This window comes from Dermacentor variabilis, unplaced genomic scaffold, assembly GCF_050947875.1.
Source record: "Dermacentor variabilis isolate Ectoservices unplaced genomic scaffold, ASM5094787v1 scaffold_13, whole genome shotgun sequence".
NCBI classification, from domain to species: Eukaryota; Metazoa; Arthropoda; class Arachnida; order Ixodida; family Ixodidae; genus Dermacentor; species Dermacentor variabilis.
In genome coordinates, this window is record NW_027460291.1 from 7161045 (window position 1) to 7188699 (window position 27655).

General features: G+C 44.9%; 1 protein-coding gene across 2 annotated transcripts in view; it reads left to right on the forward strand.

Moving 5' to 3' along the window:
• LOC142566810 (cGMP-dependent protein kinase, isozyme 1-like) overlaps window positions 1-27655 on the forward strand; it is a 464172-nt gene that overhangs the window by 311477 nt on the left and 125040 nt on the right. For both annotated transcript variants that reach the window (XM_075677691.1, XM_075677692.1), the window contains one exon: window positions 1126-1234. In XM_075677691.1, the coding sequence (XP_075533806.1) occupies window positions 1126-1234 (109 nt within the window). The remainder of the gene's footprint in view (window positions 1-1125; window positions 1235-27655) is intronic.

Genomic DNA, 27655 nt, shown 5'->3' on the forward strand with positions numbered 1-27655 from the left:
TTGTCAGCTGTAAGCTTGAGTTTTTCATCCGGCATTTTTTCAACGATGTTCTTTAAGACTCCCATACTTGCTTCCAGGTTTTCAACCTGATTTTTAGTTTAAAAGCATCATGCCCAGTGGGCAGCAACTTTAACAGAAATTTACCGAGAATGTCCTCAGCAAATTGGCTGAATTCAGTTTCCAATTTAGTCTCAATTGCTTCAATCATCTTGACAAGCTTTGAATTTGTCGGTATTTTGGATTCGCAACAAAGCGGTAACCAAACAGCTTCACACACAAGAGCACAAAGGAAAAAACAAACTGTAGCAGCAGCGACAGCGAACAGGTCACACGCAAAAAATTAGGCAAGATTGAACAGACCTTACCTGCATAGTCAGAGAAAAATATGTGAGGCAGTGCTTGCTACGGCCGTCGCTGCCACCAATGAAGCATCGGTGATGGTCCTACTTGTTATGTTATGTGCTCAATGAAGCCGACGACATCTGTTGGGCTTGCAGGAAGCTATCGTCCATGTATTTTGTCTACCTTATCTTAAATGCCTCAAATGCTGTATCATAAAATCTGAGAAAAGATACAAAGTAAGCGAAATTCATAAAATTCTGTCATTAAGGGAAGTCGAAAGAACAATACTACAACAAGACAGCCAGATCACAGCGCACCAGAAGGTTAACTCGTTGCAAGTCCTTTTTTTTGCTTCTTTTGTTTGTTTTGTTTTTCTTTTTTTGACAAGACACGTTTGTTTTTATCTTGGCACGAGCGGCTCCTTTGATTATACTTTGTCTTGTGCTGCCAATTCGCACTGACGTCTGACCTTGATGACAACCTCGTCCAGGTGTTGATTATTTAATTTTTTTAGTCTTGTTCTTTTCTATGTGTGTTGCGATATCGCACCTATTCTGCGTTGTATACCCATGATTTAAATATAAATTTAGTTGGTACACGAAAACGATTGAAAGTGGCGTCTGCTTGCTTAGCTGGCGCAGAGTACTTCGTTTGTTTTCTAGCCGTAAACTACGACGTAACAGCTGCCGCTTGCTGCGCTTTTAAACTTCGCATCGCTGAAGTGCCATGTCCACGTAGTTTGCACACACTATGCCGAGCTCACGCGCCCTTTCCATTGCTCAGGATCACAAGCAAAGCTCTGGAAGTGGACTCCGAGGTGAAGCCTATTCAGCTGGACGATCTCGAAGTGCTGGCCACACTTGGCGTTGGAGGCTTTGGCCGCGTTGAACTGGTGAGCGTGTCTTGCCCGCCCGTTTGGCACACATCTATAGCGGTTGTGGTGGATTGTATGCATTCACGTGGGTTCAGCCCGGCAATCAAGGCGTAGATAGCTGTTTTTTTAGCATTATTCATTTCAGACTTTGCTGCAGCCGCAGGTTTCTGTTTTGCACAGCTCGCATGTGTCGGATTAATGCAGACCAACGCCGTGTATTTAAATAAAATTTGTAAAATGGAAAATAGTTGCCCTTAGTACACAACACTACAGATAATACTATTTAGAGAGAGAGAGAGAGAACAAGGGGAAGAAAGCTAGGGTGGTCAACCAGACGAGCGTCTAGTTTGCTACCCTACGCAGTGAGTAAGGGCCGAAATGGGGAATGGAAAAAGGAAACGAGCGAGAGAGTTAGATAGCAAGCACTCCACGTACACAGTAGGACGCACATCAGGACTGCAATCGGTCGTTGAGGCTGGTGTTCTTCAAAAATTGCAGTAGAGCACCGATAGCTTTTCTGCGCCGTCAGTGAATGCGGCCAGAGTCCCAGGATCTTCGTTTGGGAAATTTTAGAGTACAGTCGGCTTAATGCCAGTTTATGAAGAGATGCGTTCGATGTTGTATTCAGAGCAAGTTCGCAACAAGTGTTCATAGTTTCTTCAGACTCACAGGTGTCGCACATTTGTGAAAGGATGATTCCAAGATAGAAGAATAGGTGTTAGTAAATGGCTCAACAAGCCATAGGTGGTAGTACGCTGCTGCATCCCCGCGGGAGAGACACAACTGCTCAACTTTCATTCACGCACATAGTCCTGACGCTCAGCTTCTTCCACTTTGACAAAAAGAGTGCAATGATGGGAAAGGCTGGTGTAAATGAGGGGAGAAATGCCAATTTAACAAAAAGATAGCAGGGAAACTGGTTTAAGCCTAGAAAATTAGGAGCTGTAGCTCTCGATCAGAATGTATTTATGAAACTCACATTGTATGTTGTTCATTGGATCCATGGTAAATTTGTTTGTTTCGTACTGAAAAACAAAGCAAGTTGTAACCACTTGAACAGTTGGTAAGATGTGGGTTATTTGCACTTACACTCAAAATACGTTGCCGTCGAACTCGTTAGAAGACCGTTATCGTCGATGAAATGTTGTATGTGGGCTTAACTCGAGAGCTGAACTTACGGCAAATGGCTGGGTTGTTCATTCTCTCACACGCGACGTCTTAATAAACACGACGTATCACAACTATTCATTTCAGTATATTGCCACATCCTCTATGGTCGCCGCGGGTATGTGCCAGGCGATGAAAACGACGCTGAAGTAGCGCGCGAGTAGAGAAACAGAGACGACAATGACGTCGCGTTGACTGAGCTGATGAAGTGCTTTTACGCGTCCTCGACACCGGCTTTCCCGTCTCCTACTAGGCTGTGACAATATTTAATCGCATTCTCAACGCCCACCGCGCTGCTCGATAATGTATTTATTTATTTTATTTAGAAAACACCTTACAGGCCCTGTCGGGCATAGAGTAAGGGAGCAAAGTGACAAAGAGCTGTGAAGTACATTGGAAACAACTCAAAAATAAACTTAAGACAACTGTACAGTGGCTGAACTAAAAAACAAAACAAAGCACAGAATGCTCAAGCATAGCAGATATAAAAGAGGAAAGAGATTATCTAAAAAGCACGCACAGGCATTCACGAAATATTTTGCGATCAGTTATGGAGACGATTTCATCGGGAAGACCATTCCAGTGGGATATGGCACGAGGTACAGCAGATAAACTGAAAGCAGTGGTTTTACCGAAAATGAGCTTGCAGCTAAAATGATTATGTAATCTTGAGGACGTACGGGCGGGGGTTTCGATGGGTAATATGCATGGCTTATCGGAAAAGAACATATTTGTGAAATAGAGAGATAAAAGCAACCTTGCGGCGGATGTGTAGGCGCTGTAAAGAAATATCGAGCCTAATCTGTGTTACACTTGACTTTCGATCAAAATTCCGAGTTATATAATGGGCAGCTCTGTTCTGGATGCGTTCCAGCATAGTTATTAAATATTCTTAGTGGGGTGACCATACAGCGGATGCAAATTCTAATTGCGGGCGTACGAACGTCAGGTATGCTAATTTACGCACGTCAGCAGATGAATTTCGCAAGTTGCGCCTCAGAAAGCCAAGCGTTTTAGATGCAGTTGCACAAATTGTAGAGGTATGCGAATACCAAGAAAGGCTACTAGTGAGGTTTACACCAAGTTATTTGTAAGTAGTGGTACGTGACAGATTCGTGTTATTTATGGTGTATGCGAAAATGGAGCTAGTGCGCTTGCGTGAGAACGATATATTATTACATTTATAAGGGTTAAGAGACATTTTCCATATGTTACATCAGTTGGTAATAATGTGAAGGTCATGCTGCAAGGCAGTATGATCGGTAATGGAATTAATCGGTCAGTAAACAGCACAATCGTCGGCGAACAGTCGTATGCAAGAGGAAATGTTTGAAGGTAGGTCGTTAATATATATTAGGAAAAGCAGAGGCCCCAACACACTCCACTCAGGTACACCAGACGTGACCTCAGTGATAGGAGAAGGACAGTCGTTAACAACGGTAAATTGGCGACGAAGCGATAAAAAGTTTCTAAGCCAAAAAGGGTTAGTGAGTCGATACCTAGATGAGATATTTTAGAAATAAGCCGGCAATGGGCCACGCGATCGAATTCTTTGTGAAGTCCAGAAAAATGGCGTCTATTTGTTGACTGTTGCTCATAGTGCTGTGTAGATCGTCGGTAAACTCCAGTAACTGTGTTTCACAAAATAGACCTTTCGTGAAGCCATGCTGTTTCTGAAAGAAAAAGTTATTTTTTTCTAGGTGCGTGTAAATGTGCAAGGCGATTATGTGTTCCAATAGTTTGCATGACACAGATGTTAGTGATATTGGGCGATAGTTTTCAGGCTTATGTCTATCTCCAGTTTTAAAAAAGGGGACAACCTTCGCAATCTTCCAGTGAACGGGCAAGACACCAGACGACAAGGACTGCTTGAAGACATGATACAGAATGACACTTGAGATAGATACTGTGTTTTTAAATAGCTTGGTGTTAGTATTGTCAATAGCACAGCCAGGTATGGTTTTAAGTTCGTTAATGATGCTAACAATGCCTTCAGTTGAGATATATATATAGGTGCCATGAATGGGTAATCGTAATCAGCAACCACTGGAATATCAGAATGGTGTTCTCGTGTAAAAACACAAGAAAAATATGCATTAAATAGCGATCAACATTCCCCGTCTGAAAAAGGTTGTTGTTTGTCGTCTAGCAGGGAAATATCGGAAGTGTGATCGGGTGTTAACGTTTGCCAAAATTTTCGCGGATTAGTCTTCAGGAGCGAAGGTAAGTCGTGAGCGAAGTACTTGTCTTTAGAAGTGGGTAAAGCTTAAGTGTACTCACTAAGAAAACTTTTGTTCTTGCTCCATGAGGACTCGCTTGCAAGGCTTATAGCATTGCGGTACAGACGTTTTATTTTTATTACGTAGTGTTCGAAGTTTTTTATTGAACCATGGTTTAGACTTGTCGTTGGCTGCCGGAACGTACGGAATATATTTGTCAGCAAGAGCGAGTAAATTGTCTGCGTAAAGTATCCAGTTTTCGTTACCGGAACGTTGGGAAAAAGACGGCAAGAATGAGCAACTGAGAAATAATTGAAGTTCAGTGTTGATGGCAACGTAGTTAGCTTTGTTGTAATCCTGAATTTTTTATACTGAAATCCAGTAAATAACATGGGTATTTGTGACCTTAAGCTGCAGCAGCTTATGGTCACTAAAACCGTCTGAAATTAACACAGGACACACGGTTTCAAGCGCAGTAGTAATGCCAAATCTAAAAGGCTATTGTCATGGGTGGGTTGATTGATTACCTGAGAAAGATTTAAATTCAAGGTTAATTCAATGAAATAGGTTGCGTGCTTGCACGATGATGACAAGCATGGCCAATTGATTTGGGGAAAATTGAATTCGCCAAGCAGATAAACATAACGAGTTGAACATTTCTGCATGGCAGTAACTATGCTTTCGCGTAGTTTATAAACAAATGGAACGGACAGTTCAGGGCTGCAGTAATAGACACGAACTAATATGTTTTCACAAATGGTTTGACAAGCAGCCCAGATAATCTCAAGCGATGATGAAGTGTCAACTTCATAAGAAGAAATCCTTTTATTTATTGCAAGCAAGACACCACCGACCTTGTTGTCATTGCAGTCACGCCAATAAATGCTCTACATGTCACTTTCTGTAAAAATTTCATGTTTCCATGTTTCTGTTAGGGCTAGAATGTCAGGATTGCTATCTTCTATAAAGGAACAAAATAAATCGCGCTTATTTAGTATGCTACGTATGTTAGTGTATGCTATTGTGAGCAAGCGAGATCAGTGAGTATAATGGGGCAGTTTAGGGAGCTGTGCACCCGTAGATTAATTTAGCTATCTGCTACATAATACGATGGTGTCTCTATCAACATCGTACATGTATTCCTTTTTGTTAATGCTCATTTTGTCAAGTGAATTTGCACGGTTTGACCTGTGCTCTTACATATTGTCACGTCGTAGTGACTGTGAAGACAGCAGCCAAACTGAGAAAGACGAAACTTGTGTTTTATTGGGTGAACTTGTGCCCTCAAAAACAGGCTACACTCAAAGAACGGCGACAGCGGCGAACACAGTCGGAGGTCGTCGAAAATCTGATCAGCGGGTCAAGCGCGTCGGCTTTTATACGTCAGTCGTCGAATGTTCCAGACTAATCGTTGGGACCTGCATGCCTAATAGAAAGTTCTATACCATTCGCGTCAAGCGATGAAATCAGATAACACAAGGTTCGGCGACAACAGACAGCGGATAGAAGAATCCATAACTTTCCAGAAACTTCGGATACAGGCAGGCGGGTCCCGCGCTGTGCGATAACATTTGTTAAGGGGTAAAACATGTCACCCGATAAAGACAAGTACACGTGTCAATACCCCCTCTTAAAAAGCATTGACCCGATGCTGCAAACAAACGAAAGTATTAAAGAAGCACTCGTAGCAAAGAAAACAAAATAAGGAAAGTTCGTCAGCGTCCGTAAAAGGGTTTTAAGACGCACCACGTGGACCACTTCAGGTTGTGCGCGGCGCCGCTGTGAATGTGCAATGCCGTCTGGCACGACCTCATAGTCGAGTGCGCCAATACGTCGAATGACCATGTAGGGTCCGAAATAGCGTCGCAATAGTTTCTCACTCAGTCCTCGTTGGCGTATCGGGGTCCATACCCAAACACGGTCGCCGGACTGGTACTCGACGAAGCTTCCTCTGAGGTTGTAGTGTCGGCTGTCGGTCCTCTGTTGGTTCTTGATTCGCAGGCGGGCGAGCTGTCGGGCTTCTTCGGCGCACTGCAGATAGGTTGCGACGTGAAGATTCTCCTCGTCAGTGACGTGCGGCAGCATGGCGTCGAGCGAGTGTCGTCGGGTTCCTGCCGTAAACGAACTTGAACGGCGTGATCTGTGTTGTTTCTTGCACCGCCGTGTTGTAAGCGAATGTTACGTACGGCAGGACGGCATCCCATGTCTTGCGTTCGACGTCGACGTACATTGCTAGCGTGTCGGCGAGGGTCTTATTCAGCCGCTCCGCAAGACCATTCGTCGGTGGGTGGTAGGCCGTTGTCCTCATGTGCCTTGTCTGACTGTATTGTAGAATGGCCTGGGTGAGCTCCGCTGTAAAGGCCGTTCCTCTGTCGGTGATGAGGACTTCTGGGGCGCCATGTCGCAGCAGGATGTTTTCGACAAAGAGTTTTGCTACTTCGGCTGCGCTACCTTTCGGCAGTGCTTTAGTTTCAGCGAAGCGGGTGAGGTAGTCTGTCGCCTCGACGATCCACTTATTTCCGGTTGTTGGCGTTGGAAAGGGTCTCAACAAGTCCATGCCAATTTGCTGGAATGGTTGGCAAGGAGGCTCGGTTGGCTGTAGTAATCAGGCTGGCCTTGTCGGTGGTGTCTTGCGTCGCCGACAGTTTCGGCATGTTCTGACATAACGGGCGACGTCGGCGGTCAGGTGCGGCCAATAATACCCTTCCTGTATCCTCGATAGTGTCCGGGAAAATCCAAGGTGTCCAGCGGTCGGATCGTCATGTAGGGCGTCCAATACTTCTGGACGTCGTCCTCACGGGACAACAAGAAGGTAGTTGGTGCGCACTGGTGAAAAGTTCTTCTTTACAAACAGGTTGTTTTGAAGCGAGATCGAAAACAATCCTCACTTAAATGCCCTAGGGACAACGTCGGTGTGCCCTTCCAAATACTCATGAGGTTTTTCAACTCGGGGTCTGCTCGCTGCTGTTCAGCGAAGTCTTCCGCGCTTAAAATGCCAAGGAAGGCGTCGTCATCTTCGTCGATTGCGCCGGCGAGTCAAGGGGGGCGCGTGATAGGCAAACGACATCAGAGTGCTTTCGTCCGGGCTTATAGGCTACAGTGACATCATATTCTTGCAATCTTCGGCTCCACCGCGCCTGCCGTCCTGAAGGATCCTTTAAATTCGCTAGCCAACACAAGGCGTGATGTTCGCTGACGACTTTGAATGGCCTGCCATATAGGTAAGGGGGAAATTTCGCTGTAGCCCAAACGATGGCGAGGCATGCCTTTTCGGTTGTAGAATAATTGCGTTCCGCTTTTGACAACGACTGGCTTACGTAAACCTTCACGTGTTCATGTCCATCTTTTCTCTGGACTAGGACGGCACCAAGGCCTAGGCTACTGGCGTCAGTGTGGATTTCGGTATCGGCGTGCTCGTCGAAGTGTGCAAGTACGGCCGGCGAGTGCATGCGTCGTTTGAGTTCTTGAAATGCGTCGGCCTGCGGCGTTTCCCACTTGAACTCGACGTCACATTTAGTTAGATGTGTCAGCAGCTCAGCGATGCGTGAAAAGTCCTTGACAAATCGCCTATAGTAGGCACACATGCCAAGAAATCTACGCACTGTCTTCTTGTCGATGGGCAGCGGGAACTTTGCGATGGCAGCTGCCTTCTGCGGGTCGGGGCGCACTCCAGACTGGCTGATGACTTGGCCTAGGAACAGAAGCTCATGGTAAGCGAAGCGGCACTTTTCTGGCTTCAGAGTGAGCCCTGATGAGTTGATGGCCTCTAGTACTGTCGCAAGCCGCCTAAGGTGATCGTCGAAATTTTCGGCGAAGACGACGACGGCATCCAAGTAAACAAGACAGGCCTGCAGCTTCAATCCTGCTAACACCGTGTCCATGACGCGCTGGAACGATGCAGGCGCCGACCAGAGTCCGAATGGCATGACCTTGAACTCGTAGAGGCCCTCTGGCGTGATGAAGGCGGTCTCTTTGCGATCTCTCTCGTCGACTTCTACTTGCCAGCAGCCAGACTTGAGATCTGTCTACGAGAAGTAATTTGCGTTGCAGAGCCGATCTAATGCGTCGTCTATCCGTGGTAGGGGGTATACATCGGTCTTTGTGATTTTCTTCAGTCGACGATAATCGACGCAGAAGCCTAAGGTTCAGTTCTTTTTCTTCACCAAGACAACAGGGGATGCTCACGGCCTTTTCGACGGCTGGATGATGTCGTCGCGCAGCATTTCGTCTACTTGTCTTATAGCTTGACGTTCTCGCGGCGAAACTCGGTAAGGGCTCTGGTGGAGTGGTCGAGCGCACTCCTCGGTGATTATGCGATGCTTGGCGACTGGTGTTTGTCGAATACCCGATGACGTCGAAAAGCAGCCTTTGTATCGTTGGAACAGACTTCTGAGGTGCTGTTGCTTAATCACGGGGAGACTTGGAATAATGTCGTAGTCTGGTTCGGGAACCATGGTCGTCGGGGTAGATGCGGCGGAATGCGAGAGGACAAACGCATTACTGGTTTCCAGAATTTCCTACATGTACGCGATCGTCGTGCCCTTGTTGGTGTGCTTGAACTCCTGGATGAAGTTTGTCAGCAACACTTCAGTTTTCCCTCCATGCAGTCGAGCGATCCCTGTTTCGACGCTAATTTCACAGTCTAGCGGTAGACGTTGGGCACCGTCGATGACGCCTCCAACGTCCGCAGGCGTTTTGGTGCCTACGGAAATGACAATGCTGGAGCGAGGGGGGATGCTGACTTGACTTTCGAGCACGTTTAAGGCATGGTGACTACGAGAGCTCTCGGGCGGTATCGCTCGATCTTCCGACAGCGTTATCGACTTCGACTTGAGGTCGATGATTGCGCCGTGTTGGTTCCGGAAGTCCATGCCGAGAATGACGTCTCCCGAACCCTTTTGGAGGATAACGAAGGTGGCAGGATAAGTCCGGTCATGAGCGGTAATTCTTGCCGTGCAGATTCCAGTCTGCGTGATGAGGTGTCCTCCGGCGGTCCGAATTTGAGGGCCTTCCCATGCAGTCATTACGGAGTAATCGGCGCCTTTGTCTACTAAGGCGGTAACTGCGTGGCCGTCGAGAAGCACGTCGAGGTCGGTGGTTCTCTGTCTGGCGTTGCAGTTAGGTCTTGGCGTCGAATCACGGCTGCGTCGTGTTGAACTGAAGCTGGAACGTCGCGTCGTCAAGCCGTCTTTCGTCGGTGTATTCTTGGTTTCCTGACTTCGTCGAGACGGTGGCGAGTCGTTATTATGTCGTCGAGATGGTCTCTTCGGCGTCTTCGTCGGCGGTGGCGGATCTTCGTCAGTGCGACGAACAGCAACCGCACCTCCATCGGTTGCTGCTTTTAGTTTTCAGGATATGGGCTCGCAGAGTGGCCCCGTGCTGGGCCAGTGTATGGACTGGCCCAGCACGGGGCCAGTCCATACTGGCCACACTGGTCCAGCATGGGGCCAGGCTACCAGTGTACGTTAGTGACCTGGTGACGGCGACCGGGACGGCCGTCGAGGGCTCCACTCAGTGGCGGCGACGTAGTCGGCGATATCGCGAGGTCGTGCACCAAGCTGTGGTCGCGGCGCATTAACGGCGAACCCTCGCTGTCCCATTTCCCGGTATGGGCATCGGCGGTAGATGCGACCCGCTTCTGCGCAATGGTTGCAGAGTGGGCGGTGGTCAGGAGCGCGCCAAATATCCATCTTCGTCGCGTAGCGGCGCTGGGTGACGGGCGGGCGTGCTGGCGGCAGCGGCGGTGGACGACGGAATTGTGGCGTTAAAGGTCCCTGGCGTGGTCGTGCAGAGGGGCCTTGGCGGCGGGCGACGGCGGCGTAGGTCATCGCTTCCGGCTGGGGCTGCGGTGGTTCTGGTTGTATCTCAGGAGCTCCATGGGATCGCTCAAGCTCATCTTTGACGATTTCGGCGATTGAAGCTACTTGAGGCTGCGACCTAGGGTAGAACTTCTGCAGCTCTTCCGTATGACCGCTCTGATGGTCTCGCGCAGATTGTCGGTGGCCAGCGACTGAATTTCTGTGTAGTTGGTAGAGTCAGCGCGGCGGTTGAATTTCCAGTTCCGCATTTCGAGTGTCTTCTCGATGCTGGTGGCCTCGCGAAGAAACTCTTCTACGGTCTTCGTTTGGCTTCGTATCATTGCGCCGAAAAGTTCTTTCTTCACACCACGCATGAGAAGGCGGACTTTTTTCTCCTCGGGCATATCCGGCTCGGTGTGGCGGAACAGACGGCTCATTTCTTCCCTGAATATGGCAACGTTCTCGTTAGGTAGCTGCACTCGGGCCTCCAGCGTGGCTTCCGCCCTTTCCTTGCGCACGACACTCGTAAAGGTGCGCAGGAAGCCGCTACGGAATAGGCCCCATGTTGTCATGGTTGATTCCCGGTTCTCAAACCATGTTCTGGCGGCGTCTTCTAAGGCGAAGTATACATGCTGCAGCTTGTCGTCGGAGTCTCAGTTGTTGAAAATGGCGATTCGTTCGTAAGTCTCCAGCCAGGATTCCGGGTCTTTAGTAGCTGCTCCGTGGAAGGTCGGTGGGTCCCGAGGTTGTTGCAGGATAACGGGGGACGCTGGGGCAGCCATTGGCGTTGTCTTGTCCACGATATTCTTTGTCGTCTCAGGTAGAAATCCGTACTCTGGGGGCAGTCCTTGCAGTCTGTGGCTAGCACGCTGGTCTTGGGCGATGTCGGTTTTGTCCTCGGGCTTCGGGCTTGGATCGCGGCTTTGCCGGGGCGTTCGGTACATGAACGCACAGGCACCTCCACCAGATGTCACGTGGTAGTGACTGTGAAGAAAGCAGCCAAACTGAGAAAGACGAAACTAGCGTTTTATTGGGCGAACTTGTGCCCTCAAAAACAGGCTACACTCACAGAACGGCGACAGCGTCCAACACAGTCGGCGATCGTCGAAAATCTCATCAGCGGGTCAATCGCGTCGGCTTTTATACAGTCAGTCGTCGAATGTTCCCGCCTAATCGTTGGGACCCGCACGCCTTCTACAAAGTTGACCATTCGCGTCAAGCGATGGAATCAGATAGCACAAGATTCGGCGTTAACAGACAGCGGATAGAAGCATCAATGACTTTCCAGAAACTTCGGATACATGCAGGCGCGTACCGCGCTGTGCTTTAACATTTGTTATGCGGTAAAACAAGTCGCCCGATAAAGACACGTGTCAATATTCTGGCAGTATTTTTCTTGATAAGCGAGTGCTTGGCGCAAAAACCTCGCGAACAGATAAGCGGGAGCCTTTTAGCTTCTTTGCAGAAGCCAAAATGTTCCGTTTGTCTTTAAATATGACAAGCTTAGGGAACATTTGCCTGCATTCGTCATTAGCGAATCGACCAATTCGGTGCACTTGTTCAAACTGATCGCTTGATAAAGTAAGCGGCGACCTTTCAGCGCAGAGTTTGATGACTTTTTGCTCTGAAGCCGTCCAATCTTCACCGGACTCATCGCTGATACGAAAAAAAGTAAATTTGATCTACGTAGTCTGTTTTCGGTGTCCTCGCACCTTGACGTTATGGTTTTTACCTGGCGTGAAAATGACTGGATGCTGTCAGGTGTGTCTGTCCCAGAGGTTTCACGTAGGCTAAGCGTGGGCTCAAGAGTGGCCATTCTGTCCTTAAGGCATTTCACCTCAAGATCTGTGGCGTCCTCTTTTATCCTCTTAAGTTCCACCAAAATTGCAGCTTGGCCTGCTACTATCCTGCGTACAATGTTTAACACAGAATCTTCAGGTCCAGGATTAAGTTCGGCATCCCCCGACAGCATAAATCGCAACGAGACACAGAAATAAGCATGAAGTCACTCATAGCAGCACAGCGTGCGCTTGACACTGTCATAGAGCTCAATTGGGCACGACACCGCTATTAGACAGCAATTATTGCACGTAAAGCCGCTGGTATTGTCCTGGTAACTAACCTGCAACAACAGAAGCGGTGAACATCCCATTGTCGTAGCGTCGTCGTGCCCAGCAGAGAGCGGTTGTGGTGGGCTTTTATATCCTGCGCCGGATCCAATGGTCGTGCCGGTGCATTGCCCGCGTTGCCAACGATCACGACGATCTCGTAAGAGAGCACCATTCGAACAAGTGACAAAGCACGAAAACAATCGGCTTTGAAAGGGAGCGGTAATATTTTTCTACTATTTTAGACTATTTAGACTTTGCCCAACTCAAGTGATTCACTTGTTTATCGTTTTTCTCGCAACTACCGATTTAGCACCCCGGCGACCAAAAGAGACGCCGCGGAATCGTTAAACAATGGCGATTTTTCCAACACTATTAACGCTACCGTGACAACTCTACGAAAAGGACGCACAAACTGTTCGTGTCTTAACAAAAAAGGGCACTCCCGCCTGACAGCGTATTCAACTATACGCATTTCGCTTCCTCCATCTTGAACCTGCTACCCTCCACCCTTATAGTACAGTAGCAAACCGGATTTAACTTGTAATTAACCTACCCAACTTCTTCCTACCTTTTACAGAGCGGAAGTGAGGCAAGAAGCGAATGTTTCCACGATTCTTTTGTCACATCTACTTTTGCACGCCTGAAGCGCTTCCTTGCCTTGCGCGGAATAACGTTAATCGCACATTTCGGGGATTAATGGTCTCACTTTACTTTTTCCTAATCTTCACGATGGCTGAATGGCTATGGCGCCCTGCTGCTGAGCACGAGATTTTAAATTCTGTTCCCGGCTGAGGCTGCGCCGCATTATGATGGGTCCAAATGCTAGACAGCACTCTGAGAAACCCCAGAAGGTAAAAATCAACCCAGAGCCCTCCATTACGGTGACTCTTATAGCCCACGTAGCAAGAGTGGGAACTTAAACCATATATATATAACGTAACAGCTTTGCGGAAACCCGCAAGGTGGAGAGAAGTCATTAATAAACGGAAGAGAAACGTAGATGGCAGGTGAAACTTCGCCTGCCATCTGCTAACGGCCTGGTTAGGTCAGATGGTTGAGCAGCTCCCCCGGAAAGGCTGTGGTCTCGGGTTCCAGTCCCGGACGAGGCCGTTTTTTCGCTTCAACTACGAAGCTTTATTTTCGAGGAACCCGTATGGGTTTCCTTTGTAGCGTTTAGCTACATTTGGGTGGATGTCTCGTTTTCCGTTTATTATATATATATATATATATATATATATATATATATATATATATATATATATATATATATATATATATATATATATATATATATATATATATATATGTGACATACTTCTGTAATTAGGCCGTGCAGAACGGGAGGTTTTCTTGTTGAAACGACGCTGAAAAGTGACGTTCCCTATGCGGTTGCTTTGGGGTCATGCAATTACTGGTCATGTTGGTATGTAGTTATATTACTTCGTAAATTTCTTAATTGTTGGAAACTTTGAATTTGTTTTTTGTAAAAGTAAGTAGACGCAGCACAGCGATTCATCCGGCTCAATGTACGAGGCTGTGTTGCGACTTTCTGCGTTTTCCACTATAATTTCTCGCTGCTTAGCCTTTCCAGTCAAGTCCTCCGTGACTCCTGTGTTCGTGGGGTGCAATCCTACCTTATCCATTTCGTGTTTATTGCGATTTTGCCCCTACTTTAAACAAGTGATGTCACGGTAGGAGCAATTCCTGGTTGGGCCCGTCTAGGTTGGCCTGCAGTTCACAGCCACCTCGCCTAAGAATTACACCTTAGTAAGTGCTTTTCCTGTGCGGGTTTAGACTAGCCATGGTGCGGTTGTTTGGCACAACAGCCGCGGTAGCTCAGTGGACATGGTGTTGCACTGCTGAGCACGAGGTAGCGAGATCGAGTTCCAGCGCATTCTGGTAGCGCGGAATGCAATAACGCTCGTGTACCGTGTGCGTCGGGTGGGCGTTAAAGAACCCCAGGTGGTCAAAGTCCATCCGGAGTCTCCCACTATGCTGCGTACCCCATAATAAAGATGTAGTTAGGCACGTAAGGTCTGAGAATTTCAATTTGTAAACAGTGGAAGCCATATTATTTTTACCCGAGAGATGTGGTTGGCTTGGACAACGCTGAATACTTTTCAGGCTACTTTTGTCGTTTTTGGCCTTACTGAGAAGAGGACAAAGAGGTACGGAGAAGATGTCCACATCAACAAGCTTGCTCTCCGGTTCCTCACTTTTATTGGCCGTTCTACAGCGTGTGTGTGTGTGTGTGTGTGTTTGTATTTTAAAATTTAAATGAAGAAAAAGCCCACGGAAGCTACGGAAATAACGTCGCGACAGATTATTTATGTGTCCAGGCGGATATCATTTACAAGAAAAATCAACGAATACACTTCGCTGACTGATGGCAGAGTCACTGATGGCACAAGTTTACGTCGAAAAGTTAAAGAAAAGCATCATAAAAGTCTAGTTCCCCGTTTCAACATTTCGATTCAGCCACGTGAACCGGAAACTTACCTGATTACGTACGCAGAACTGCCGAGAGCGGCTAGGAGCGCAACCCCCCTGTGACGTAGCAGGTTGGCGTAAAATGAAACTGCCATCGCACTCCCCCTTCCCGCAATCCTATTCCGATTGTCGTGGCGCGAAACCCTCGATGGGCTGCATAGCCACCTCAGCAGCAGGAGTGAAGCCTTACAGCTTCATCTTACACCGCCCTGCTACGTGACAGGAGGGTTGCATGGTGAGCCGCCGTTCACAGTGCTGCGTGAGTAATCAGGTAAGGTCAACAAATACTTTGAGGCTAATTACTACAATATACATGGGCCTTTTTGCAATTCCGAAGCAGGAAACTAGATTTTAAACAATTTCCTTTAACATTACAATATAAACAAGTGCCGTATAGGTTGTAAAGGGTACGATAATTAAAGTAATTCCTTTATACAGTTATTGCTTGGGTTTTTCTCGCAAACGCTCCCCGCCTGGGCACATAAGCATTCTGTAGTGCCTTTGGGCCCTAGGATGCAAAACTATCCCAATCTCTTTTTGTTCCGATCTTCTGACGTCCGAGTTACTTATCCACCGACGCAAACATCGGGCGGCATCTCGCAGTGTTTGAAAAACCCAATCAAACGGGCTGCTCGTTTATAGGTCATTTTTTGTGCTTTCAAATCAAATAGCATTGCCTGCATTGAGCAGATTTACTCATCGAGTTAAATGACAAGAAGCGAGGAGCACGCTCAATTCGAAAGAGTTTCAATGCCAGCACAGTCAAAGTAGACAACAGAATGAAGGGGGTGGTGTCGGCGCCCGGGGATTGATTCGCTTACCCTTACTTAGCTTCAGGAGGCTGGACAAGTATCGCGGCGGGGTGCAACGGCACGTTAAAAACCCGGCCAGAACGAATTCTGAGCAAATAAGAGTTCGCAGACAGATGTCGCATACGTACCGAAAGGTCTCGATAACGTTATTGTGCCATGGAATAATGTTTATTATGTCCGAATAAATTCATGCTCCGCGGCAGCTTCGAGTAGTTATTGCCATCAATCGGCGGGCAAGCATCTTCTATTCGTTTCGGAACAGGCCAGTCTCCGGCTATTCATGAAAAAATCAGTTTTGTTCGGCATATAATTGCGTCTTTTAGGAGTACACATCAATGTGACGCTGTGAGTTTTTGCGGTTTTGTGACGTCGCGTGACAGACAGGCGCCGTCAGCCCGAAAACGTTTGATCAATGGCAGTCTTACGGCGAAAAAAGCGCCGAATCAGAAATAATAATTTTCCTTTCGTTCGGTTTCATCATGCATAATCCATGTGCATATAACATATAAGACTTGATGTTGTCGCGATTTTCGGGACGTCGCGTCAGAGGCAGGGGAAGTGGGGGCGGCCCAAAAACTTACTGACCAATCATGGAGGGCTGATTGCGGAATTGAATAGAAAAGTTTGGAATAGATTTATGTTATAGCACTTCTGATAATCATGCATAATTCGTGTGCATATAGAATATCAGACTGGGTGTTCTCGCGGTTTTCGTGACATCGAGTGAGAGGCAGGCGAAGTGGGGTCGGCCCCAAAATTTTTCACCAATCAAGAAGGGCTGATTGAAGAATTGGAATAGAAAAGTTTGGAATAGATTTATGTTATAGCACTTCTGATAATCATCCATAATTCGTGTGCATATAGCATATCAGACTGGGCGTTTTCGTGGTTTTCGTGACGTCGCATGAGAGTCACGCTAAATGGTGGCAGCCCAAAAAAATTTTGACCAATCATGAAGGGCTGATTGCAGAATTGGAATAGAAAAGTTTGGAATAGTTTTATTTAGAGCACCTTTGATAATCATGCATAATTCGTGTGCATATATAATATCAGACTGGTTGTATTCGCGGTTTACGTGACGTCGCGTGAGAGTCACATAGAAGTGGTGGCACCCCGAAAATTTTTGGCCAATCATGGAGGGCTGATTGCAGAATTGGAATGGAAAAGTTTGGTATCGTTTCATGTTATAGCACCTCTGATAATCATGCACAATTCGAGTGTATATATTATATCAGGAGCCCTATAATGTAATACTATTCCAATATGTTTCTATTCCAATTTCCTGACGTCAAATTTGCGTAACCGCTAACGCAAGGATAGGGAGGTCACCCGTAGGGTTGTCTAAGTAGACCAATCTAACGCTCTCCTCGTTCATGGGAGGGTACTTTTGTTTGCTTGAAAAACGAATAACATTGCCTACACTGAGCGGCTTGTCTTTTCTAATTGACTGACAAGAGGCGAGGAGCTCGCTCAAGTGGAGGGGGATTCGATGGGGCCGAACCTCTGCACTGAATATCGACTACTCGATGAAGAGCGTGGTGCCGGCGTCTGCGGTTAGTCCGCTTTCTCTTACTTAGCTTGTGGTGGCTCGTCGACATTCGCGGGGGCATGCAACGGAAGCTTAAGAATGAGGCTAAAACCGTTCCTCAGCAAAGAAGATTTGGTAGAACGAGGTCGTAAACGTGCCAAAAGTTCTCGAAAACGTTACACAGCCACGCAAAATGTTTTATTACACTCAAATAAACCCATGCTCCCTGACAGGTGCGAGTAGCTAGTGCATCAGCGATCGGCAGCAGCCATCTTTTATTCCTTTCGGAACGGGGCAGCCAGCGGTTATTCAGAAGAAAATTCAGTTTTGTTCGGCATATTAATGCATCTTTGACGCGTACACGTCACTCTGATGCGGTGCGTTTTTGCAGTTTTGTGACGTCTCGAGACAGGCAGGTGAAGTGGGTGCTGCCCCAAAACTTTTGACCAATAGCCGAGGGCTAGTACCGAAAAGGCGTCGAATCAGAAATAACTATTTTTCTTTTGTTCGGTCAAATCATGCATAATCAGCGTGTGCACGTCATATCAGATGGGTTGCTATCGCGGTTTTCGTGACGTCGCGTGACGTACAGTTGGAGTGGGGGTGGCCCAAAAAAGTTTTTGACCAATCGCGGAAGGCTGACTGCAGAAATCTTTGGAATAGTTTTACGTTATAGCGCCCCAGACTGGACGTTCTCGCAATTTTCGTGACGTCGCGTGAGAGGCAGGCGAAGTGGGGGTTCCCGAAAATTTTTTGACCAATCATGGAAGGCTGATTGCAGAATTGGAATAGAAAAGTTTGGAATAGTTTGATGTTATAGCACCAATGGTAGTCATGCATAATTATTCTGCTTATATCACATCAGAATGGATGTTCTCGCGATTTTCGGGACGTCGTGTGGGAGGCAGGCGAAGTGGGGCCGGCCCGAAAATTTTTTGACCAATCATGGAGGGCTGATTGCTGAATTGGAATGGCAAAGTTTGTAATAGCTTCATGTTACAGCACCTCTGATAATCATGTATAATTCGTGTGCATATATCATATCAGACTGAATGTTTTGCGATTTTCGGGACGTCGCTTGAGAGGCGGGAGAAGTGCGGGCGGCCCGAAATTTTTTGACCAATCATGGAGGGCTGATTGCAGAACTGGAATAGAAAAGTTTGGAATAGCTTTATGTTATATCACCTCTGATAATCATGCATAATTCATGTGCATATATCGTATCAGACAGTGTGTTTTCTTGGCTTTCGTGATGTCGCGTGTGAGGCAGGCGAAGTGGAGGCTGCCCTAAAGTTTTTTGACCAATCATGGAAGCCCGATTCTAGAATTAGAATAGAAAAGTTTGGAATACCATTATGTTATAGCACCTCTGATAATCATGCATAAATCGTGTGTATATATCATATTATAGACTGGAAGTTTTCGCTATTTTCGAAACGTCGCGTAAGGCAGGCGAAGTGGGGGCGGCCAGAAAATTTTTTGACCCATCATGGAAGGCTGATTGCAGCATTGGAATAGAAAGGTTTGGAATAGTTTGATGGTATAGCACCTCTGATATTCACACATAATTTGTGTGCATATATAATATCAGGCTAGATGTTTTCGCGATTTTCGTGACGTCGCGTGGGAGGCAGGCGACGTGGGATGCCTGAAAATTTTGTCCAATCGGGGGGGGGGGGCTGATTGCAGAAATGGAATAGAAAAGTTTGGAAAAGCTTTATGTTAAGGCACCTCTGATAGTCATGCGTAATTCGTGTGCATATATGATAACATACTGCATGTTGTCGAGATTGTCGGGATGTCGCGTGGGAGGCACGCGAAGTGGGGATGGCCCGAAAATTTTTGGAGCAATCATGGAGGGCTGATTGCACAATTGGAATAGAAAAGTTTGGAATAGCTGTATGGTATAGCACGTCTGATAACCATTGCATAATTCATGTGCATATATAATATCAGACTGGGTGTATTCGCGGTTTTCTTGAGGTCGCACGAGAGTCAAGTAGAAGTGGTGGCAGCGGGAAAATTTTTGACCAATCATGCAGGACTGATTGCAGAATTTGAATTGAAAAGTTCGGAATAGTTTTATGTTATAGCACCTCTGATATTCATGCATTATTCGTTTGGATATAACATATCAGTCTGGGTCTTTTCGCGATTTTCGGTACGTTGCTTGAGAGGCGGGTGAAGTGCGGGCGGGCCGTAATTTTTTGACCAATCATGGAGGCTGATTGCAGAACTAGAATATAAAAGTTTGGAATAGCTTTATGGTATAGCTCCTCTGATAATCATGAATAATTCATGTGCATATATATTATCAGACAGGGTGTATTCGCGGTTTTCTTGACGTCGCATGAGAGTCAAGTAGAATGAAGCAGCTGCAAAATTTTTGACCAATCATGGAGGGCTGATTGCAGAATTTGAGTAGAAAAGTTTGGAATAGATTTATGTCATAGCACCTCCGGTAACCAGGCATAATTCGTGTTTATATATCATATCAGATTGGGTGTTTTCGCGATTTTCCAGACGTCGCTTGAGAGGCGGGTGAAGTGGCGGGTCTGAAATTTTTTTACCAATTATGGAGTGCTGATTGCAGAACTGGAATAGAAAAGTTTGGAATAGCTGTATGTTATATCACCTCTGATAATCATGCGTATTTCGTTTGCATATATCGTATCAGACTGTGTTTTCTCGGCTTACGCGATGTCGCCTGAGAGGCAGGCGCAGTGGGGGCTGCAGGAAAATGTTTTGACCCATCATGGAGGGCTGATTGCATAAATGGAATAGAAAAGTTTGGAATAGCTTTATGTTATATCACCTCTGATAATCATGAGTAATTTGTGTGCATATATCGTGTCAGAGTGTGTGTTTTCTTGGCTTACGTGATGTCGCGTGAGAGGCAGGCGAAGGGGGGTGGCCCGAAAATTTTTGGTCCAATCATGAAGGGCTGATTGCAGAAATGTAATAGAAAAGTTTGGAAAAGCTGTATGTTATACCAGCTCTGATAATCATGTATTATTCGTATGCATATATCATATCAGACTGCATGTTTTCGCGATTTTCGGGACGTCGCGTGAGACGCAGGCGAAGTTGGAATGGCCCTAAACTTTTTCGACCAATAATCGAGGGCTGATTGTAGAATTGGAATAGAAAAGTTTACAATAGTCTTACGCTATAGCACCTCCGATAATCATGCATAATTCGTGTGCATATATAATATCAGACTGGGTGTATTTGCGGTTTTATTGACCTCGCATGAGAGTCAAGTAGGATGATGGCAGCTGCAAAATTTTTGACCAATCATGGAGGGCTGATTGCAGAATTTGAATAGAAAAGTTTGGAATAGTTTTATGTCATAGCACCTCTGATAATCATGCATAATTCGTGTGCATATATAATATCAGACTGGGTGTATTCGCGGTTTTATTGACCTCGCATGAGAGTCAAGTAGAATGATGGCAGCTGCAAAATTTTTGACCAATCATGGAGGGCTGATTGCAGAATTTTAATAGAAAAGTTTCGAATAGTTTTATGTCATAGCACCTCCGATAATCATGCATAATTCCTGTGTATATATCACATCAGATTGGATGTTTTCGCGATTTTCGGGACGTCGCTTGAGAGGCGGTTGACGTGGCGGCGGCCCGAATTTTTTTTTACCAATCATGGAGTGCTGATTGCAGAACTGGAATAGAAAAGTTTGGAATAACTTTATGTTATATCAGCTCTGATAATCATGCTTATTTCGTTTGCATATATCGTATCAGACTGTGTTTTCTTGGCTTACGTGATGTCGTGTGAGAGGCAGGCGAAGTGGGGGCGGCCCGAAAATTTTTTGACTAATCATGAAAGGCTGAGTTTAGAATTGGAATAGAAAAGTTTGGAATACCATTATGTTATAGCTCCTGTGATAATCATGCATTATTCGTGTGCATATATTATATTAGACTGGGTGTTTTCGCGATTTTCGGGACGTCGCGTGAGGCAAGCGAAGTTTAGGCTACCCGAAACTTTTCTGACCAATCATGGAAGGCTGATTGCAGAATTGGAATTTAAAAGTTTGGAATATTTTTATGGTATCACACCTCTCACAGTCATGAAAATTCGTGTGCATATATCATATCAGACTGGGTTTATTCCCGGTTTCCGTGACGTCGCGTAAGATTCAGGCGAATTGGTAGCAACCCGAAATTTTTGACCAATCATGGAGGGCTGATTGCATAAATGGAATAGAAAAGTTTGGAATAGCTTTATGTTATGTCACCTCTGATAATCATGAATAATTTTTGTGCATATATCGTATCAGACTGTGTGTTTTCTTGGCTTACGTGATGTCGCGTGAGAGGCAGGCGAAGGGGGGGCTGCCCAAAAATTTTTTGACCAATCATGGAAGGCTGATTGCACAATTGGAATAGAAAATTTTGAATAGTTTTATCTTATAGCAGCTTTGATAATCATGCATAATTCGTGTGCGTATATCATATCAGACTGGATGTTTTCGCAATTTTTGTGACGTCGCGTGAGAGGCTGGCGAAGAGGTGGCGGCCCAAAAATTTTTTGTGTTGGTCAATTTTAATCTGACAGACCATTATCCAATTTTTTCTTACTAAATACTCAAACTACTTGTAAAAATAAAATGGTTATTAAGAGCTCTTTCCATTCAGGAAAATTTGTGGATTTGGTGTCCGGCTTACAGGGGCCTATTATCCGAGGAATCTTGTTTTAACAAAGCATTCAGCACTTTAAATGAAAAACTAGCAGATATTATAAATACTTGTACGTCTGCATCCTCCATAACACGTTGGTACTCCACCCCCAGGCATCCGCGGATCACTAGAGGACTACTGCGTTCTATAAATAAAAAACATAGCCTCTTCAAAAAAATTAAAACTCCCACCATTTAACGTCGCCCTTAAGGCTCCATTCAAATTATATTCACAAACTCTCACCGTCTTACATAAACAGGCTAAAAGAACCTACTATGAAAATAAAGTGCTCGAAAATGGGAATGACTGGAGAAAGAATTGGAATGTAATTAAAGAATTTTTAAATCTCAATCAACAGGACACACCTGTGACAGAGTTTACGGACGGCACCAGCACTCTAGCTGATCCTATAGATGTCGCAAATTCATTTAATGAATCATTCTTCAAGAGCTCTGCAGCCGGTGTACCTAACTTGCCCAAGTTGCCCCGCGTGCCTCACTTCTTTTTCTTAAAACCCACTTCGCCAAATGAAGTTCATCGCACTATAATTGGGCTCAAGACCACAGGCTGTGGCCTAGATTCAATTCATCCATCTCAAATCAAACTTGTTGCTCGTGAGTTATCTTTTGCCCTCTCTGATATTATTAACACTGCATTTCGTACCGGCGTTTTTCCAACGTGTCTCAGACAAGGAAAAGTAACTCTCAAGTATTTAATAAAGGCGATCGAAATACCTTTTCTAATTACCGCCCTATAACGATACTGCCATTTTTAGTAAAGTCATTGAGAAGCTCCTTGTTAATCGCCTAACGAACTACCTAACAAAATTTAACCTTTTGACTTCTAAGCAGTTTGGTTTTCGTGCTAACTTATCAACCGAATTAGCACTGATAAAACTAACTGACAGCCTAAAGCATTTTATCGCCAATGGGCTATGGGCGGGAGCGGCATTTGTTGATTTAACTAAAGCTTTTGACACTATTAACCACTCCATTTTGTACTCTAAACTTGAATCATTTGGAATTTGTGGACCTGCTTTAGCTCTTTTGCAAAGCTACCTTACTAACAGAACCTAGGTTGTTAGATATGGAAGCGTTTTATCCACTCCAATAACAACGAACCAGGGCGTTCCACAAGGATCGATTTTGGCTCCTCCGTCATTCCTCATTTACATTAATGAGTTACCATCATCGCTTAACAGTTCTGAGTGCATCCTCTATGCTGACCATACAACGATATTCACAAGTGATAAAGACATTAACAGTCTACTTAGAAAGTTAAACGCCAATGTCACGAATCCTGTGTCTTGGTGTGAAAATACCTTCCTAAACGTAAACCCTGTTAAAACAAAGTTTATGGTATTTTACAAAAAACGCCAAGAACCCCTGAAAACGCCTACAAGAACCCCTGAAATATACATTAGTAACTACGTCATTACCCCATCTAATTTTATTACTTTCCTTGGTGTTACATTAGACCCCCAACTTAAGTGTAACATTCACGTAAACTCTGTCACTAAGAAGACTGCTTTTGGCATCCGCGTGCTCATTCGAACAAGACACTGTTTTCAGCAATATATACTAAAATCACTTCACTACGTTTTCATTAACAGTCACCTTACTTACTGCATTTCATCATGGGGCAACACATATCCTGCACATCTGACAAGCCTCCTTCACCTTCAGAACCGGGCGGTCCGAATACTTACCCACAGTTCATACATCGCATCAGCAGCGCCCATTTTTCGCACTCTTGATAGTCTACCCTTAACTTGCTCATTTCAGCTGAAACTAGGTCTTATACTGTATAGAAGTAGAAACAGTGACATTGCAACTGAGTTACTTCCCCCAACGCAACTTTTCAATTCAAATAATACGCGGTTTTCTGAAAATAATAATCTCTTGCTTCCTAAAGTCAACACTAACTACGGTAAAATGACGGCCTTCTTTTTCCGCAATTTCATTTTGGAATTCACTGCCATTAAATATTAAATCATGCTCTTAAATACACTGTCTCCGGCGGCTTCTAAAGGAGCTCTTACTAACAACATACCTCACCTGATTATTGGCCAAGTGTACATACGTTTATATGTGTGTCTATATATAGGTATGTATCTATGTATGCATGTGTGTATACATTTAGTACTGTGTAGCCACGTTTCATTGTTTTTCTCGATTTATGTTCATAGATTATCAGGCGTTTGTAAATTAATTTTGTTGCACTTTTGGATTGCGCACTTTTGTTCATAATCATATTACTTCTATTGATTACTGTAATGACAGTACCTTCATGTGTATTTCAATATGGAATTATTCTTGCTAATTTTTGTGTAATCTTCAACTACCCGATGTTTCATTAATTACTTCTAATGTGTTGATTGTATTATCACGCTGTTCTTACCCTCGCTGCTAATCCTATATTACATATTTTGTACATGTTGTAACAGGAGGTCCCCCTGACAGTTTTTACTTTGGTACCTCCTTCTGTATTACAATATTCTTCGTAATTGTATTGTATTGCCGAATAAATTCACAAATTCAGTTACAAAAAAATCATGGAGGGCTGATTGCACAATTGGAATAGAAAAGTTTGGAATAGTTTTATGCTATAGCACCTTTGATAATCATGCATTATCCGTGTGCATATATCTTATTAGACTGGACGTTTTCGCTATTTTCGGGACGTCACGTGAGACAGGCGAACTGGGGGCAGAACGAAAATTTGTTTACCAATCATGGAAGGCTTATTGCGGAATTGGAATAGAAAAGCTTGGAATATTTTTATGGCATAACACCTCTCACAATCATGAAAATTCGTGTGCATATATCACATCAAACTGGGTTAATTCCCGGTTTTTGTGACGTCGCGTGTGATTCAGGCGAATTGGTGGCAGCCCGAAAATTTTTCACCGATCATGGAAGGCTGATTGCAGAATTGGAATAGAAAAGTTTGGAATATTTTTATGGTACAGCACCTCTGATATTAACAAATAATTCTTGTGCATATATCATATCAGACTGGATGTTTTTGTGATTTTCGTGACGTCGCGTGAGAGGCAGGCGAAGGGAGGGCGGCCCGAAAATTGTTTGTCCAATCATGAAGGGCTGAATGCTGAAATGTAATAGAAAAGTTTGTAAACGCTTTATGTTATACCACCTCTGATAATCATGCATAATTCGTGTGCATATATCATATCAGACTGGATGTTTTCGCGATTTTCGGGACGTCGCGTGAGACGCAGGCGAAGTGAGAATGGCCCGAAATTTTTTGACCAGTCATGGAGGGCTGATAGCAGAATTGTAATAGAAAAGTTTGGCATACTTTTATGTTATAGCACCTCTGATAAGCATGCATAATTCGTGTGCATATATCGTATCAGACTGTGTGTTTTCATGGCTTTCGTGATGTGGCTTGAGAGGCAGGCGAAGTGGGGGCTGCGCGAAAATTTTTCGACCAATCTTGGATTGCTGATTGCAGAACTGTAATTGAAAAAGTTTCGAATGGTTTTATGTTATAGGACCTCTAACAATCATGCATAATTCGTGTGCATATATCATATGAGACTGCGTGTTTTTGCGACTTTCGTAACGTCTCGTGGAAGGCATTCGAAGTGGAGGCGGCCGAAAATTTTTAGGCCAATCATGGAAGGCTGGTTGCCGAATTGTAATTGAAATGCTTGCAATAGCTTTATCGTATAGCCCCTTTGATAATCATACATAATTCATGTGCATATATTGTGTCAGACATTGTGTTTTATTGGCTTTCGTGATGTCGCATGACAGGCTGGCGGAGTGGAGGCTGCCCGAAAATTTTTTTGACCAATCATAGAAGGCTGGCTGCAGAATTGGAATAGAAAATGTTTGGAATGCCATTATGTTATACCACCTGTGATAATCATGCATAATTCGTGTGCAAATATCATATTAAACTGGAAGTTTTCGCTATTTTCGGGATGTCGCGTGAGGCAGGCGAAGTGGGGGCGGCCCGATAATTTTTGGCCAATCAAGGAAGGCCTTTTGCAGAATTGTAATTAAAATGGTTGGAATCGCTTTATGTTACGGCACCTGTGATAATCATGCATAATTCGTGTGCATATAACAAAACAGACTGGGTGTTTTCGTGGTTGTCGTGACGTCGCTTGAGAGGCAGGCGAAGTGGGGTCGGCCCGAAAATTTTTTGACCAATCATGGAAGGCTGATCGAAGAAATGGATTAGAAAATTTTGGAATAGTTTCATGTTATAGCACATCTAATAATCATGCATAATTCGTGTGCATATATCATATCAGACTTGTCGTTTTCGCAGTTTTCGGGACGTTGCGTGTGAGGGAGGCGAAGTGGGGGCGGCACAAAATGTTTTTTGCCCAATCATGCAGGTCTGATTGCAGAATTGGCATAGAAAGGTTTGGAATAGTTTTATGTTTAACACCTCTCACAATCATGCACAATTCGTGTGCATATATCATGTCAGACTGAATGTTTTCGTGATTTTCGTGACGTCGCGTTAGAGAAAGAAAATAGAAATAGAAAATAGAAAAGCTTGGAATAGTTTTATATTATAGCACCTCTGATAATCATGCGTAATTCGTGCGTATATATCATATGAGATTGGGTGTTTTCGCGATTTTCGGGATTTCGCGTGACAGGCAGGCGAAGTGGGGGTGCAGCAATGAAGGGGGCTAGTTGGTGAACGTTCATGGTTATATTGCGCTCAGTTTTACAAACACGATATTAAGGAAGGACAGGACGTGGACGGACGCAGCGCAAACTACCAACTATTTAATACTGTTAAAGAACGCGCTTATATACAAGGAGATATGGTGCGAGGTGGGTACATATGGGAGGCGCTCGCGATAGCTAAAGAAAAAGAGATGTGCGTAAGCACTCCGTCCATCGCGCTTATCAAAGCTGAGGTCGAGTTTGCCAGGGCGAACAGGTGCATGTGAACGATGTATGCCTGACTCAAACTATGATCACTTGTCGTCATCTTATCATATCTTTTTACATGTACCCCCCCGCACCATATCTCTTTGTATATAAGCGCGTTCTTTAACAGTATTAAAATTTTTTTGAAGAACCATGGAAGGCTGATTGCAGAATGGCAATAGAAAAGTTTTTAAAAGTTGCATGTTATTGCACCTTTGATAATTATGCATAGGTTGTGTGCATATATCGCATCAACCTAAATGATTTCGCGATTTTCGGGAGGTCACGTCCGAGGCAGGGGAAGTGAAGGTGGCCCGAAAATTTTTTCACCAATCATGGAAGGCGGATTGCAGAATTGGATTAGCAAAGTTTGGAAAAGCTTTATGTTAAAGCACATATGATAATCATGCCTAATTCGTGTGCATATATCATATCAGGGTGTTTTCGCGGTTTTCGTGACGGCGCGTGAGAGGCGGTCGAAGTGGCTGCGGCCCGAAAATTGTTTGACCAATCATGGAAGGCTGATTGCAGAATTGGAATAGAAAAGTTTGGAATAGTTGTATGTTATTACACCTCTGATAATCATGTATAAGTTGTGTCATATACCACATCAACCTGAATGATTTCGCGATTTTCGGCACGTCACGTCCGAGGCAGGTGAAGTCTGCGTGGCCTGAAAATTTCTT